This window comes from Lissotriton helveticus, chromosome 1_2 (genome assembly GCF_964261635.1).
Source record: "Lissotriton helveticus chromosome 1_2, aLisHel1.1, whole genome shotgun sequence".
Taxonomy (NCBI): Eukaryota; Metazoa; Chordata; class Amphibia; order Caudata; family Salamandridae; genus Lissotriton; species Lissotriton helveticus.
Window position 1 is genome coordinate 398,101,392 of NC_136058.1, and position 18,000 is coordinate 398,119,391.

Sequence of the window (18,000 nt, forward strand, 5' to 3'; positions counted from 1 at the left end):
CCTTTATTCATAAATATTACACATTTTACACCCACTCCCCTCTGTCCCTCTCACATTTACCACACAAAAGTATACATGTGCAGAAACTAAGCAGTCGAGGCAGACAACTCCACAAAGAAAAAGATAGGAGCGGAAGAATGACTGCACATAGTTTGTGAATAGCATTTTATTATGATTTAGTCGTCCTATAGTAGTTAATGATTAGGCCTGATTATCTGTGAGACTCTCTTGGGTGTATCTGATGTGATTGTAAAACTGGTGAACCTGTCCTCAGCAGATGGGAAGCAGGTTCCATTTGTAGCTAAAAGAACATGGAAAGAGGTCGCTAAAGTGGATCTTTGTAATGCGAGGCTGTGTCCCCTCAGAACAGAAGTCATTAGGACTATTTATGGTGGAGCCAAGAATGGTTTGTGTGGAGTTGGCCCTGTCTGTAGTGGTACAAAGACTAGAGAATGATGTGGCGGGATGTTGCTAACACTAACTACCAGTCCTTCTATCACCTTTAGTTTTTTTCAATGATTGGCCCTAAGTGATACAGACATGAACAGACGTTGGTCCCTTAGAGACCTACAACAAAGGGACTCCTGCTGCAGCCTCCAGCTGAGGCTCATGAAGGCTGGAAACAGTTTGAAGTTCCTTGGGTTCTTGATCCTAGGGGCGTGGCCTCTAGGACTTTGTGGGTCAGAGCCACGGCTTATAAACACTCAGGGAGCAAAACACACTGAATGGAATGAGGCCACAAATAGTTACTAAGGAAGTAAGTTATTACAAGCATTTCCATACCTTGCTGTGTGCTTTTCTCAGTAGAGTTTGTAGGATAATCAATGGATTGATGTCTTTGTGGCTGCTTCATCTGAAGGTTTTGCGATGCTGAAACCTCCCCCCAGGGTTTACAGTGAGCACCTTTTTTTCTCCCACATTGTATCTCTTATGTAGAAAGCTTACATTTATTGTGTCACATTGAAGGTACTGACAATTTTCTTTCTCGCTGTGGATTTGCTCATGTTGAATCAAATTAATCTCCAGCAGACCCTTCCCTGGCATTTTGAACAATTACAAGGTTTTTCCTGGTAAGTTCCTGCAGGTTGAGTGAGACCAGATTTCTGACTGAAACTTTTCCAGCATTCATAGAGCTAATAAGGTTTGCGCCCCGTGTGAGTTCTCTCATGTCTAGTGACATTTATTATCTGACTGAAACTTTTCTGGCATTCTGAACACTGATGCAGTTTATACCCAGTGTGAGTTCTCTCATGTCGAGAGAGCTCAGATTTCTGAATAAAACTTTTCCAGCATTCAGAGCACTGACAAGGTTTTTGCCTAGTGTGGGTTTTCTCATGATAAATTAAACTGGATTTCAGACCGAATCGTTTATGGCATTCTATGCATTGATAAGGTTTTTGCCCAGTGTGGGTTCTTTCATGTACAGTAAGGTTGGATTTCTGACTGAAGCTTTTCTGGCATTCAGAGCACTGATACGGTTTCTGCCCAGTGCGAGTCCTCTCATGTCAAGAGAGCTCAGATTTCTGAATAAAGCTTTTCCAGCATTCAGAGCACTGATAAGGTTTTAGTTCAGTGTGAGTATTCTCATGTCGAGAGAGCTCAGATTTCTGAATAAAACTTTTCCAGCATTCAGAGCATTGATAAGGTTTTTGCCCAGTGTGGGTTCTTTCATGTACAGTGAGGTTGGATTTCTGACTGAAGCTTTTCTGGCATTCTGAACACTGATACAGTTTATACCCAGTGTGAGTATTCTCATGTCGAGAGAGCTCAGATTTCTGAATAAAACTTTTCCAGCATTCAGAGCACTGATAAGGTTTTTGCCTAGTGTGGGTTTTCTCATGATAAATTAAACTGGATTTCAGACTGAATCGTTTATGGCATTCTATGCATTGATAAGGTTTTTGCCCAGTGTGAGTGCTCTCATGGTTAGTGAGAGTTATTTTCCGACTGAAGCTTTTCTGGCATTCAGAGCATTGATACAGTTTGAGCCCAGTATGGACTCTCTCATGCACAGTTAAACTGAATTTCTGATGGAAACTTTTTGGGCACTCAGAACACTGAAACGGTTTATGCCCAGTGTGGGTTCTTTCATGCACAGTAAGGTTGGATTTCCGACTGAAGCTTTTCCAGCATTCAGAGCACTGATAAGTTTTTTATCCAGTATGAGTTCCCTGATGTCGAATCAGACTACGCCAATAACTGAAGCCTTTTTGGCACGTGGAGCACTGATATGTTTTTTGACCAGTGTGGGTTTTCACATGTTGCATGAGAGAGGATTTGTGACTGAAGCTTTTCTGGCATTCAGGGCACTGGTAGGGATTTTGTCCAGTGTGATTTCTTTTTTGTTTAGTGAGGTGGGATTGAAAACTAAAGCTGCTTTCACATTCTTTGCTCGTATTCAAGTGGTTTGTTTCTCCAATTTGGGTTGGTCCTGGATACATGCCATCTTAAGACTAAATCTGATTCCAGAGTCTGTACTTGTTTATGTTACACTCAACATTAACTTATAAAATGCGCTGCAGATGATCTTCATAACATTTGTATTGAACTAATTATAGTTTTTACCTGGAGATCATTTTTCTACCTTAAAGGGACCTATCTAACTTCTCTTATAAACTTACACTGAGAAGCCCCTGGTGTTTATTAAGATGCTCCTCGTGGATTCATTTTCTCCAAGTTATACCTGGTGATTTTGTGACTCCAGTTTATTACATTTGATTTAGGAGTTTTAAAAGCACTGACGAGGTCTTTGAGGTTCAGTGTTTGCCTGATAAGTGTATTTGTTCATACAAGTGATGACAGATGATTAGGGCATGCCTGGGTGGTTTTATGTATTATCAATCGCGCAACATTGGCCCCTTTTAAGCTTTCTGTGCCAGTACATGCTTTTTACACCTACCGGCTAAGGCTAAGGCATGTACATGATCGACTTTGAAGGTCTGGGAAACTTGGAAACCACTCGGATCAACCCAAGAGACAGAGCTGGTCGGGAAAACTTCCTATATTGGAAATGATAATCCAGCGTCTTTGCTGTAACGACATCTGAGAAAGCGTATTTACAATTACTTTCTTTTAAACAATGTTTTCTCTCCTCTGAATCATAGGAGAAGGAAACAAAAGCTTGCGCTTGTAAACCAAGGATATTAGTCTTCTTCACAGTTCTGTCACATCACATCTACCGATACTGATCTGTTGGGGTTTGGGTCTATAAAGCTTTTCTCATAAACCATCAAACAGAATTTACAACACTGAGTATTCCCATGCGCACTGCGTGAGCATCAATTGTGGCCAATGTTCTCCTCAATCTCAGTTACTGACACTCAGTAAACATTTATGGTCAGTTTACTTTAGGGATTTGACAACTTTCACATTCACCAGTTTCTTCCGCTCCAAGTTCCTCACCATTCCAGGCACATGGAAAGGGTTTCTTCTCTAGAGCTCCAGAATGTTTGAACTTTACTTGAAATAATCCTTTTCGTTGTGTTTCACTAAATTTAAAACTTTTTCTGTTCATGCTTCAGTCACCTGTAGAAACGGAGTCAGGGATTGTAAATTAACACAAAGAAAAATATGTATGACCTTATACTTTGCACAAAGAAAGTATTGACAAAAACAAGATAGGAAACCAGATTAGGCTGCATTTCTGATAGTGGTGTAACAATGCAGATCGGGAGCTTGGGATCACTGGAAATCAATGATGGGGGAGCAAACATAGTGCATATTTAAGAAAGAAACTCAAGGGAGGAGGAGCCAAGATGGCGGCAGAGATGGACGTGTAGTCGCCCGGCTCCCCGAGCCTTTGTCTCCTGCAACATTATCCTGTCCTTTCTCCTGCGATAGCGCTACCGTGGGAGGAAGAAGAAAGCGCGCTGTTGTCGAGGATGTTTCTCCGGTGTCCCTGCCTGCCTGCTAGCCGGTGATATTGAGGTGCTGACCTGACGACAATTGCCTAGCCCTGGGACCGGAACCCGTGTCACTGTGCACCGCCGGAGACGGCTGGAGCTCCATGGATTGATCGATCAGGGGCGTAGCGGGCATCCGGTGCCAAGCTACTTGCTGTGAAGGAACCTGCACTAGCCCCTTCAGTGGAACGTGAACGTCGACCGATTGGGAGTCTATTCTGCTGCTCCTTCTTTGTGTGACGCTGAGGTGAGCCGCGCTGTTCTTTTCATTATCGGCGTGGATCCGGCTGCTGTGGCTCACCTCCGAGTTTGCTCCTGCCTAGAGCTGCACGAGGGGGAACTTTCGTTGGTTGTCGCCCAATGGTAGCGGGCCCAGACTGTACCGGGAGATTGTACCCCAACCGCTCATTGTATACTTCGCCTACGCGCTTTTGTGAACCCCTTGCTGGAATGAACATGGCGGCCGTCTCCTCTGAGGTACTGGTGGGCTCCACCTCGGCTCCTGACTGGGTCGCCCTGCATGGACTAGAGCGGAGTGTGGAACAATGTGCTGCACCCCGAATTGTGGATACAATGGACCACCGGTCTGTTTTCACCTGTGCCTCTGTTATTGCCGCACTTGCCGAACTGAGGGCAGAATGGTGTGAGAGCTCTCGAGCGCTAGGCGTGAAGCTGGATGAAGCCGCACTCGAGTCAGGGTGTGTATCGTCTGCCTATTTTCCTCGCTGCACCGATCGGCCCCCACTTTGCACTGACCGAGATACATTGTTGCCGCGCGAATGTACAATGGAGCGAATTTCTGGCAGTGGTAATGCTAGCGGACTGTTGTCAGCCTACCCCAGCGATGCTGCAGTGTTTCCTATCCTGCCAAAGTTTTCAATCTCGCCCACAGCATCGCTATTCTTGCTCATGGCTCCGCTGACGCAGCAACTGGTTCTCTTGACTGCCTACGCCATGCAAGATACGACCTCATTTCGTTGTATTCTGCAACATCAGGCGGACCTGGGAACGCCACTCCTCTGGATCGATGTAACTGCTTGTGACTGGCGGTGTCCATTTTGTTTTTGGGCATCTTCTATCTGCCGAGTGCGGCCATCTTACCCCTTTGTTCTATCTGGGGCGGGTCCTTCTCCGGAGCCATGTTCGGGGGGACGCTTGCGATCTGGCCAGGGCTAGGGGGGCTTTTTTCCTACGAATTGTGTCTGATGGGCTGGTGGTGACTCGGGATGGGATACTTCCTCAACGCGTGCTGCTGTGCTAAGCGATGTCTCTCCCTATTTCATTCTGTGCTTGATGATCTCTATTTTTGCTATTACACGTAGGGTAGAGGGTATTTTATGGCCGGGGAGTCTGGGAGACCTAGAATTTGGCCCTCCTCGGGTATTAAAAAGTTCTCTTTTCTTTTCTTCCTTTTCTTTGTCTCTATATTTCGGGTTCCTTATTGGGCGACAGGCACACTGCCGGGGGGGGGGGGGGGGGGGGGTAGGCCGTAGCCTCTGCATGAGTGTAGGGTGGGGGGTTGGGGATTTAGTTTTCTCCATTTTAGTTTCTATGGGCCTTATTTTCTCTCTATTTATCTGCGCTTTTCTTATCTTATTTCTGTTCTGGGTCCGCGAATGGGATTAGTAGGGGGTGGGTGGCGATGTACATGGTGCACAAATGCTGGCTGATGATCCTGTTGTTTTTACTCTTGAACCGCCATACTGCCTGGGGGGTGTTAGCTTCCACTGTTGGTTTCACGCAATGATGTTGCCTGCTCATGTTGTGAAGCGATTGCACGGACTCAGTTCTCCTTGGTTACTATTCTTCATTGTTTTATATTTGGAACCAAAAAAAACCCTTAAAAATTAACCTTCAATGCTCCTGCTTCTCGGTGACACAGTGATATTCAGTGTAACGTTAATTGATTGTCGTTTCGTAACGTGGTGCCACTGAGAAACTGTATTGCTCGCACTTGTGCTCCAAAAGTATCGTGGCCGGCCTGATGGTTGTGGGCCCGTATTTGTTCTTTTATTCATGCACAATAAAGGTTTACAAAAATTTTTAAAAAAAAAGAAAGAAAGAAACTCAAGTTGCTCATATATTGCGCCACCGATTCTCAGAAGCAGCCAACACTTTCAATTTACACTCTCTGTGAAACAGGCTGGCATGCTAGTGAGATATTTGTAATTCTTTTAATGAATTATTAGATGTTACTTACTCCCTTACTCACTTAAACTATTCATCTATTCCTTTTTCCAGTGATCTAGGAAGGGACATTTTATTGACCAAAGGAATTGACCTTGTTGCACTCAGTGCTTTAAATGCCACTGTAGGCTGACGCTGTGTCCAGTTAGCTCAGTGGAATTCACAATTTCAAATTGTGCGGATGATAAGGACTTACTTGGTGGCTCAGAACTCATCACACTCCTCCGACAGGACCCAGGCACTGCAACATCTGAAAAAGAGAAAAAACCAGCACAACAGTAAAGGAAACTAAAAAGGGTCAAGAAAAGAAAAACACAAAACAGAGGAAAGAGAAAAAAAAAGCTATCTTCCACTTTGACCACATGTTCCAGCACAGGAAACTGTGCAGCAGATGCTTGTGAACCCATAAGTTACATCTAAACACTGTGCCCCCAAGGTCAGCACCAGGTGCGGCTCCACCGGTTGCACCACCCTAAAGCTAGCCCTGTGTGCATGTGTGTCCACACATATGTACTGTGTCTTTTGCTTGTAATAGACAAGACAGAAAAGGGCAGGATGGGAGTGCGTAAAGAGATGGAAGACAGATCCAGAGAGAAAAGATGCCGAAAGAACGGACAAAGGGAGGATAGTATAACGTGGTGTAGAGGAGGAGACAAATGTGCCAATAGTTAAGGAACTGCTGGGCAAAACTGACCTAAAAGGAACTGACCTTGCACTACAAACCAACATAGAGAAGTGTGGCTCACTGGTTAGAGCAGGCAGACCCTGAAGCAGAGGTCAGACCCGGGACCAGGGTTCGATTCCCGACGCGGCAGGGTGTTGAGCTCAAATGTCCACGGACTCGATAATTCTCCCTTCGGTGCCTGACCTAATCATGGGTATGAAAACAACAGGAGAAAACCCATAAACCACGTTGGGATGGGTGCAATATGTGGATAAGAACAGTTCCCAACAGGTATTATGCAGAGACAGTTTTAAAGATGTATGCAATAAGCATTACAAAGAAAGGAAAAGCCAAGGAGTCAAAAAGTTTTTCATAGAAAGTGGTATTATTTCCAAAGGTTGTTGAGGTTCAATACAGTTAAAGCAGCACTGTACAGAGTGGATCGTGTGACAACCCGGTGACACTTGGTGCAGGTGCTATATACAATCAGTGACATGTGAGTGTGCAAGTGTTTTAAAAACAACAGCAGTGGCGACGCATTAAACAGGATTCACAACATCAAATAATGGCCCCGGTAGAGACAAGTAATCATTACTCGAAACAAAGTTATTATGATGGGAGCACAAGATGTGGAATGCGTCGTTAAATTCGAGCTGTCTAGTCGACGGCGTTTCGATCCCAGTTGTTCGGGATCCTCATCAGGACGGGGTTGTCGATGAGAACAGTGATTCTAGCTTTCCTAGGATGGCATAGTCCAAATCCTGGTTGAAAACTCAATCTTTCAAGGTTGCTGGATGATTCTTCCGTCTGGGCAGCGAGCGGTGTTGGCGAGTCCTGACTGAATCTGCACTGAGTGCATTCATTGCCTGCAACCCGCTGTGACAGCAGACCCCGGTTACGGCCAACCTCCCTGATTCAAAAACATGGCAGTCAGATGAGTCTGGCCAATTTCCTATGCGCGAAGTTCCACCAGTGTGGATGCCAGGTGATGCTACTGCTAACCCCATTATTCCACCGCATTTCCAGAGAGTATGGATACATCTCCCATGGAAACGCTCGGAAGTGTTGCAGGTGAAGCAATCTTTGCCTGACCCCCGCAAAAATCCTACAGGGTATTACAAGGAATTATCGCAGCTCGTAGATGCTACGATAATGAATCTTGCTGATATCGATATGTTGTTCGGCAATGTCGTACCGCAACCGGTATGGGCTAAGATTCGTCAGGAAAATCATCAGAATGAATTAGGTGGTGATTGGGCTGCCATCGTAGCGTCGGATGCTTTACAAACTGGTGGAGCTAAACCTGAGCAGATGATTACTGCTCTTCCTCAAAGAATAATAACGTTAATGAAAACTCTTATGCCAGCTATGAGGGTGAACTGGGACACACTCCAACTTCCAGTGCCAGTGGTGTAGGAACTTGAAATAACTGAATTTCAACCTGACCTCCTGGAGGAAACTGCCGTGGGCTTTCCAAAGGTCGTGGCCGTCCTGCTCAGAGAGTGAGAGGCACAGCCTCTGCTCCCACAAACAGCATAAAGTGTGGGCAGTGGTGCTCGAAAAAAGGCTGTCCATAGTGGTAACATACAATCCCACCATAGTGTCCTTGAATCCTTTCCACATCAGGATATAATGCAACATTGGGTCAGTCTCTAGAATGTAAGGGGGAGCACCTAGAATGTGTGGCAAGCTCGGCATGAACTGTCAGTACCGTCAATGATGCGATTGTGGCAGCCCATAATCACGCATGAGAGTAGCAAAGGGAGCCAACTCACCGTCCCCTACTATATCGTCCACAGAGCATATCCATCTGGTCCTCCTCTGTGTAAGGAGAGTTCAGATCATACTTGGCCCCAAGCAGCTCCTTGAGAAGAGCAGGTGTCAGCAATGCGTTATACATCTGAGCCAGGTGAAACGTGAAGTCAGTCAACCAACGCTGTTATGTCTCACAGTGGCACTTATAGGCAGCCAAATCATCAGAGGCCTTCCTGTCCTCCCACAGCACCTGTGCAGAGGAGATGGACCCAGCGTTCTCCTCCAAGTACTGGCTCAGATATTGGCACCGTCTGTGCTTGTCTTCAGGAGCTTTGTACCATGCTGTATACATACGCCAATGGGCCTGAAGGGTTTGCAACAGTCGAAGATTATGGTCGAGTTGCCGAAGATCATGATCAGAGGTACTGTTTGTGAGGATAAAGACGTAAACGTTTACAATGGACGCAGGAGGTGAAAGTATAGTCCGCGTCCCTCAGATGCGCCAATTACCATGGATCCATCAAGGCATGATCATCAATAATGTCAGAGAGGATGAACCGGTCTCGGGGCTGCCTGGTCATTTGGTTTCTGGACTTGTCAAGGTTCCATATTCCAGCACCCCCCTCATGAATACCCCAGCTGTCCAAAGGAGAGCAGGAGTTTGTTCAGTCGCTGGGGCATAGATAGAGCCCACACACAAAGACTCATTGAGAATCTGAACCTTGGCAAAAATATATTTGCCCACGGGGGTCCCGCCATGCCTGCAGTGTGGAAACCCCCAGGGATTTGTGAAATAAGATGTCCAACCCACTCTCCCCATGTTCCAAAGGAGTAGATGGGTGTGTAAGGGTAGTCTGGATCCCGCTGGCACGTAGTACCGTACTCATCCAATCCCTTCTGAATGTAATATGTTCACTAGGTGACAGGTGTGTGTCCTGGAGCAATGCTACATCAAGGTGGTGCATCCTCTGATATAAGAGGATTTTCTGTCTCTTGATTAAATAGGTCAGGATGTTGACATTAAGGAGCATATTTACAAGGAAGTGGTGGAGCACAGCGTTGGCCTCCTTGGTTTAACGCCACGCTCTCCACTTCTGAAATGCAGGACCACCATATTTACAAGAATACGGTGCAGCCCTGCATGTCTCCCTGTGCTGGTGCTGAATTTAGCTGCCTAGCGCCAATGCAGCATCACCGTACTGAAATGCAAAGTCACACATTTTTATGGCTTCCTGAGCTGTCAAGTGCTGGAGCGCTGCTATAATAATTAGAAGTCAAACTGAGCAAAGCTGGCAGCGCACATTTAGGGGTTCTGGTTTAGCTACATTCAGGCATGTTATTTATGTTGTTATGTTAAGTTAATTTCTGTAGCGCATGACTCACCCGAGGGCATCTCAGCGCACGCCTAGAAATTTGGCCCGAGGACTGAAAGTCAGAACAGAGTTAGAACAGGAATGCTTTTAGTTGTTTCCTAAAGGTGCTGTAAATGGAAATTTTGTTTAGGGACAGCAATAGTTTATTCCAGTATCTTGGGGCCAGATACGAAAAAGCTTTTCCACCAGTCTGACTCAAACGTATACGAGGAACCTGTAGAAGGCCTAGAGTACTGGATCTGAGATTTCTGTTCGTGTATGAAAGGTGAGTTTCTTTTGTAGATAGTAAGGGTCTCTGCCATTCAGCGCATTGTAAGTGAGACAACAGATTTTGAAAAAGGATCTCTTCCTTACAGGTAACCAATGCAGCTCTCTCAGCAAGGGAGCAGAAGGGGAGCCAGCAGGGCGGCTCAGTAACCAATGCAGCTCTCTCAGCAAGGGAGCAGAAGGGGAGCCAGCAGGGCGGCTCAGTAACCAATGCAGCTCTCTCAGCAAGGGAGCAGAAGGGGCGCCAGCAGGGCGGTTCAGTAACCAATGCAGCTCTCTCAGCAAGGGAGCAGAAGGGGAGCCAGCAGGGCGGCTCAGTAACCAATGCAGCTCTCTCAGCAAGGGAGCAGAAGGGGAGCCAGCAGGGCGGTTCAGTAACCAATGCAGCTCTCTCAGCAAGGGAGCAGAAGGGGCGCCAGCAGGGCGGCTCAGTAACCAATGCAGCTCTCTCAGCAAGGGAGCAGAAGGGGAGCCAGCAGGGCGGCTCAGTAACCAATGCAGCTCTCTCAGCAAGGGAGCAGAAGGGGCGCCAGCAGGGCGGCTCAGTAACCAATGCAGCTCTCTCAGCAAGGGAGCAGAAGGGGAGCCAGCAGGGCGGCTCAGTAACCAATGCAGCTCTCTCAGCAAGGGAGCAGAAGGGGCGCCAGCAGGGCGGCTCAGTAACCAATGCAGCTCTCTCAGCAAGGGAGCCGAAGGGGAGCCAGCAGGGCGGCTCAGTAACCAATGCAGCGCTCTCAGCAAGGGAGCAGAAGGGGAGCCAGCAGGGCGGCTCAGTAACCAATGCAGCTCTCTCAGCAAGGGAGCAGAAGGGGCGCCAGCAGGGCGGTTCAGTAACCAATGCAGCTCTCTCAGCAAGGGAGCAGAAGGGGAGCCAGCAGGGCGGTTCAGTAACCAATGCAGCTCTCTCAGCAAGGGAGCAGAAGGGGAGCCAGCAGGGCTGTTCAGTAACCAATGCAGCTCTCTCAGCAAGCGAGCAGAAGGGGAGCCAGCAGGGCGGCTCAGTAACCAATGCAGCTCTCTCAGCAAGGGAGCAGAAGGGGAGCCAGCAGGGCGGCTCAGTAACCAATGCAGCGCTCTCAGCAAGGGAGCAGAAGGGGCGCCAGCAGGGCGGCTCAGTAACCAATGCAGCTCGCTCAGCAAGGGAGCAGAAGGGGAGCCAGCAGGGCGGGTCAGTAACCAATGCAGCTCTCTCAGCAAGGGAGCAGAAGGGGAGCCAGCAGGGCGGCTCAGTAACCAATGCAGCGCTCTCAGCAAGGGAGCAGAAGGGGCGCCAGCAGGGCGGCTCAGTAACCAATGCAGCTCTCTCAGCAAGGGAGCAGAAGGGGCGCCAGCAGGGCGGGTCAGTAACCAATGAAGCTCTCTCAGCAAGGGAGCAGAAGGGGAGCCAGCAGGGCGGCTCAGTAACCAATGCAGCTCTCTCAGCAAGGGAGCAGAAGGGGAGCCAGCAGGGCGGTTCAGTAACCAATGCAGCTCTCTCAGCAAGGGAGCAGAAGGGGCGCCAGCAGGGCGGCTCAGTAACCAATGCAGCTCTCTCAGCAAGGGAGCAGAAGGGGCCCCAGCAGGGCGGCTCAGTAACCAATGCAGCTCTCTCAGCAAGGGAGCAGAAGGGGCGCCAGCAGGGCGGCTCAGTAACCAATGCAGCTCTCTCAGCAAGGGAGCAGAAGGGGCGCCAGCAGGGCGGGTCAGTAACCAATGCAGCGCTCTCAGCAAGGGAGCAGAAGGGGCGCCAGCAGGGCGGATCAGTAACCAATGCAACTCTCTCAGCAAGGGAGCAGAAGAGGAGCCAGCAGGGCGGTTCAGTAACATTCTGGCCGCCGTGTTCTGAATCACTTGAATTTAGTAAGCAGGGTCTCTCCCACTTCCGTCAACAGAGCATTACCATAGTCTAATTGGCTGATGACCATGGCTTGAACTAAGGTTCTGCGGTGATTAGTGGGCTAGTAGAGAAGAATTTTGCAGAGTAAACGCATACTATAGTAGCAGGAGCTAGTAGTGGCAGCAATGTGGTCTTTCATGGTTAAAGACGGATCTAATTTTAGGCCTAGATTCTTAACACATGTTTTAGGAACAGGAGCTAGTCCCAATTGTGAGGGCCACCATTCATCAGACCAGCTAGCTGAGGGTTTCCCCGTTAGCATGACCTCGATTTTTCCAGGATTTAACTGGAGGCAGTTCTGTGTCATCCAGCTAGAGTTTACAAGCATTCTGCTGGAGAACCGCAATTTCTCTGCTTCTATCTTTGGGCCAATAGAAAATATAGGCTGAGTATCATCAGCATATGAAATTATCTCAAAACCTAGCTGTTCTACAAATTTTTCTAACAGATATGGCCCTAGCATGCTAGTTTGCGTTCTGTCTGACAAAGTTCTGCAACCACCTCAAGGCTGTCCCTTGAATGCCACAGGAAGCTAGTCTTTCCGCGAGCACTAAATGTGAGATGGTATCAAAAGCCGCAGAGAGATCTAGAAGGATCAGTATCCTCCAATGTCTATTTCCTGTCTGAGCGAGTCAGTTACAGCGAGCATGGCAGTCTCGGTACTGAAGCCCGTTTGAAACCCAGATTCATCCAGAATTTCCTTGGACTCCAGACATAGACTTAGTTGCTTGTTAATTATACTTTCCAGCAACTTGCCCAATAAGGGTACCAAAGAAATAGGGCGGTAGTTGCTTCGTTCTCGGGGATCCGCAGTTGGTTTCTTCTATATTGGACTTACGAATGCTTCCTTCCATGTTATTGGAATGGTACCCGAGTGTATTGAATAAATATTGATACTTAGAATTGCTGGCACGCAACGAGTGGCTAATAGGGCCATTGACTTTGGAGGACAAATATCTTGGGGTGAGCCAGATTTTGAGAAGGAGAGAGCATTGGAAACTTCCTCAAGCGTGGTTAACTCGAAACAATCTAAGGTGCTAGCTGCCATTTTTTCTAAGGCCTCGGTTCGAGTAGAGGCTTCAAGGTCTTGAGAGGTGATCGATGAAAAGTTAGCATAAATATTAATTATCTTTTCTTGAAAATAGATTGCCAACGAATTACAAAAATCTTGGATTTCCATAGGCAATTGTCTACAGACATGAAGAGATACGAAGTCTTTTACTATATTAAAAAGGGCCTTTGATACATTACTGGCACGTTCAATTTGGTTAATAATAAATAGACGTCTGGCTGATTTTAAATTCAGATTACAGCTAGACAAGAATTGTTCAAACCGTAGTATGTTTTGTGGGTCTTTACTAACTCGCCAAAGTCTCTCCAATCTCTTGCATTTAGATGTTTCAATCTTTAGCTCCGAAGTGCACCAGGGATCTGATGGTAGACACTAGGGAGAATCCAAAACTGTCACAAATGCGGTATTAAATTCATCCAACGTCGTAGGAGCATCCTTATCCTTCTTTGGTGATTTCAGGTGAACATTCTCATTAAAGGCTTCTACAGAAAGATTTTGCCAAGGTTTTTTCCCTGCACTTAAGTCTGAGCTCTTGGGGCATGGCTGTTGGATAGAGAACCTAATCATTGAATGATCGGTCCCAGTGAGAGAGTCTGGGAGGTTACAGGTTAGATGATCAATATTAGAAAAGATTAGGTCTAGCGAGTGGCCAGCTGAATGAGTTGGGCCTGTAACTCTTTGGGTGAGTCCAATCATGTCAAGAGTAGAGAGGAGTTTATTAACCTCAGGGTTCGTATGATTTTCACCATGAAAATTAAAATCCCCCAACAAAAGAAATTAATTTGAGAAGAGCACATGTATAGCAATTAGATCCATCAGTTGTTCCGTAAAATTGGTCTTAGTTCCTGGGGGACGGTATATTAGTGCACCGTTCCAACTATCTGTTGGTGACATAATATTCTTCAAAAATTCCCAGTTCTATACTTTCATGCATGGCACTCAGATCCGTCACGTGAGACATCCTGTGATTCTGGGCAAATCATTCAATATCCCCGTGCCTAACAAAAATGAATGTGTTCATCTGTAACGCAACTGGGGCTCATATAAAGCACTATGATCCCCGATACCTTCGGGTCGAGTGCGAGCTTAATAGAACTCCGAAAAAAATGCAGGGGACATTCCTATTCCAACTCTAATGCTAACCCTATTGAGCACCCTACAACTTTATGGCTACTTACACAAAGACGGACTGTAATCCAATTCACAGAGTTTCAAACCCACTACTTCTTGAAGTAAGCCTAAAGGAGGTTCTGGCGGTGCCAGACGAAAAGAACCAGTGGAGGCCAAGTTGCCTGAAGTTTGGGTGGTTTCCTAGGTTCAGCTCTGACTGCAGCGGTTTAGGGAGCGTGACTCTTCCTCCTTCAAGAGTTTGACATCAGCCGCTGTCCTAGTGGTTTATGATTTCAAACAAGTTTTTATTGGTTGTTTCCAGACAAAATTACACACAGTAAAACATAAAGACATACAAGGATATATACGGAAGAACAAACATCAACTAATCATATAAGAAAGTAACAAGTGCAATGGGATCGTAGTTAACATCAATGCGCTGAATGGTACAGTAGAAAATCATAGATAAAAACAATACTAATACATACTAAACACAATTTGGTAGGAGAGGGCCTGATCCAATCACTTATTACGATCAGTGTGGATGATTAAGTGGCGATAAACAGGCTCGACATTGAAATCCATTGGCTTTGAGTCTCTGTGACCTCCCCTTGAAGATTTGACTAACAGTGTCACATCGAACCCCTCACAACTCCCGATGAGGAAGACTCTAGACATTCATTTCAAGCGTTGTCTCTTCATTGTGCCAGACTCCCTGCTGACAGAAGTCACACTGTCGAGGCAGGACCCCTTCTAATGCCACCTCTGCCAGATTCCTTGCTGACAGCAGTCACACTGTTTAGATGGGACCCCCTTCTACTGCCTCCTCTATCAGATTCCCTGCTGACAGCACAAATTATGTTGAGTTTAGGGGCGAAATCTCATTTCTTTACAATCAGCAGTCAAATGCCAAAATCCAAATCATTTTTTTAATTCTATTAAATATCAAAAAACATGTATTTCTTTTTAACATGTAAAAGCTAGTAATTATTGTGTACATTGTATAGCATTGTGATTGGTTCTAGCTATATATTATTTTTGTGCAATCAATCTTTTTGTTTTTCATTTCTTTTGTGGAACAATCATTTCAAAATTTGGCTTCATTAGCCATCTAGAAATTGTTGTCCAAGAATGTAAAATGGTGATTTTGCCTGGCTATCAAACAGTGTGAGGCTCTGTGACTTTTGTTAATGAGCCCGTACTGTTCTGCAGAAAACTCTTGTGCTCAACCTGAATATCACACACCATGCGGCTCATTGACATTTATAAATGATTCTTCACTCTCCTGAAGAGAAGCTGCGTGTTCACCCGGGCTATCACACAGCATGTGGGTCGGAGAGTTTCATTATTAATTTGTATCTAATGAACAGACACCTTGTGCTCGGCCTGGCAATCATACGGCTGCAGCTCTGTGACCTTCATTATTGATCCTGCACTCTTCTGAAGTGAAGTACGCAACCTGGCTATCACCGGGCTGCAGCTCTATGACCTTCATTATTGATCCTGCACTATTGGCATGGTTGAAGCGATCACGAGGAGTTCACGTGTCAGCTGCTACGATGGGGAAAATCCTTATCGCTCAATGGCTGAGAGGCGTCAATGTGCCACGTCCATCGTAGCAGCTGACGCGTGAATCCCGAAGTGAAGCTGTTACAGCGCTTTCCTCCACTCTAAATGCCTTATTGACTACCCCAGTATATCCATCACTGCAGGATTGTCATCCTTCACCCTATGGATGGCATCACCGCTTTTACAAAGCATTGTGTAAAAATACCAGGCAATTATTTCTTTAGTCCTGATGATGATCCTTGTATGTTAAGAGATAGGGATCGAAACGTCATCGACATTTTAAAAAACAGTACCATTGTTTAGCAATTTATATGAAGAATGTGGTCACTGTTTTGGCTAGCTTGCTTGACTCTATGATTATTCCAAGCAGCCAATGCTCTTTTGTTTCCTGAAACCCTTCGTGTTGTATGTGTTTTGTTTTGCTTTCTCCTACATTGTGTTGTGTTGTTCCTTATGTAAACTATTACTGACCAATTGCAAATTAAAAATTCTTTATCCGGCTGGGCATTGAATATCTATAGTACCTATTAAGGTCTATGTTATTGTCTCTTCTGCACTTCCTATCGAAGGACCACTCTTTCTCTAAAATACTCTTATTACTCTAGCATCCATAACCTGCATGTGCGACTGGACGCCATATTGTGCACCCCTGACATCCATGCTAAGGTGACAGATAGTGAGTACTTAGCGAGAACAATCTCTGACCATAATCCGTTGTTAGTGCGGATACGATGGAGCCGAGAGAGATGACTTATACAGACCTGGCGGCTCCGCCCGGAGGCGCTGGAAGATCCTGTCTTTAGTGAAGAGTTGGGGGTGGGCATTGCCCGATATTGTGAGGAGAACGAAGGGATGGCGACATTGGCGGTAATAGAATGGGATGCATTTAAGGTTGTGGTCAGGGGCGTTTGCATTAACAAGGTGGCAGGGGTCAGGAAAACGTTACTGGCAGACCTGGAATCAGCGGAGGGCAGACTGAGGGGAGCAGAGAGGAACAGACCGGGGAAACCCGGGGCAGGCACTGAGGTGAGAGAAGGAGAGGAAGCTGTTGCAGTGCAGATGAAGAGGTTACGCTCATTCGATTACAAGAAATTAGGACACGGATACACGTGGAGGGGAACAAATCGGGCGCTCTGCTGGCATGGCTGGCCAACCCACTACCAAGGGGTGAACTGATCTTAGGCTTGAGGGCGGCCTCAGGGGAGTTGATGCACACACAGGTAGGGATTAATCGGTGGTTCCTAGAGTATTATGCCGATTTATACCGCACTCAGCTGGCCGTGAATGCAGAGGGAATTATCTGGAAGGGCTTGCGATGCCGAGTTTGAGCAGGGAGATTCGTGGGGTGGTGAGATCACGGTGGGCGAGATCAGATGCGAGATCAGGCAAATGGCCCGCAACAAGACACCTGGGGTGGATGGCCTGCCTATTGAATTTTAATCCAAATACCTGGACTCTCTGGCCCTGCGACTGCAAGTAGTCTATAAGGAGGCACTCGCAGTGAGGAGGCTGCCTGGGACCACTAGGGAGGCGAATATCATTCCCCTCCTGAAGCCGGGTAGGGAAGCAGCGGATGTGAAGGCCTACCGCCCACTTTCAATGTTGGCGACCGACTACAAAATCCTGAGTAGGATCCTGGTAACACGCCTACTCCCGAACATGACGTAGTTAGTGCACCAGTATGAATCAGGTTTTATCCCTAAATGCAGCATGGCTATCAATGTCAGGCGCTTATTGTGAATCCTGGAAGACTGCCAGGAGCCGACAGTGAAGGCCTTGATTTTATCGGTGGATATAAAAAAGGCATTTGATAGCCTGGAATGGCCATTACTTTTTCAGGTAAGAGTGCAGGTAAGACCAGTGAAGAGCCCAAGGTCCCTTCGTGTCCCGGCCTGACTGCCTGACTGCCAAGTCCTACTACAAGGGTCAGGAATAGGAGTATCGATACAGGTCCCTAGATAAACATACTACAGGGGGAGGTGGCAGGGCTAGAGCAACAAAAAAAAGCATTTGCAATGCAATAGGTCTCGCATTACTGAAAGTATGGGCTATTGGCATTGCATTATAATTTGCATCACCAATAGCTTAAACTTCCACTCGCTAAGATAGCTACTGTGCTTCGATTATACACAGCAGCTGGTTATGCCCTTTACATTAGTGCGCATGGAGTTAATTCTAGTCCCCCTTGCTGCTTTTGCACCCTGCTGGAAGCACTTGCAGGGTAT

General features: G+C 46.7%; 1 protein-coding gene across 1 annotated transcript in view; it reads right to left on the reverse strand.

The window, feature by feature from the left end:
* Window positions 1-1,133: 1,133 nt before the first annotated feature.
* LOC144804425 (uncharacterized) overlaps window positions 1,134-18,000 on the reverse strand; it is a 37,947-nt gene continuing 21,080 nt past the window's right edge. Inside the window, exons 3-4 of the mRNA XM_078671913.1 lie at window positions 1,738-2,155; window positions 1,134-1,317 (exon numbers count right to left, since the gene is read on the reverse strand). Coding sequence (XP_078528039.1) covers window positions 1,134-1,317; window positions 1,738-2,155 — 602 coding nt within the window. The remainder of the gene's footprint in view (window positions 1,318-1,737; window positions 2,156-18,000) is intronic.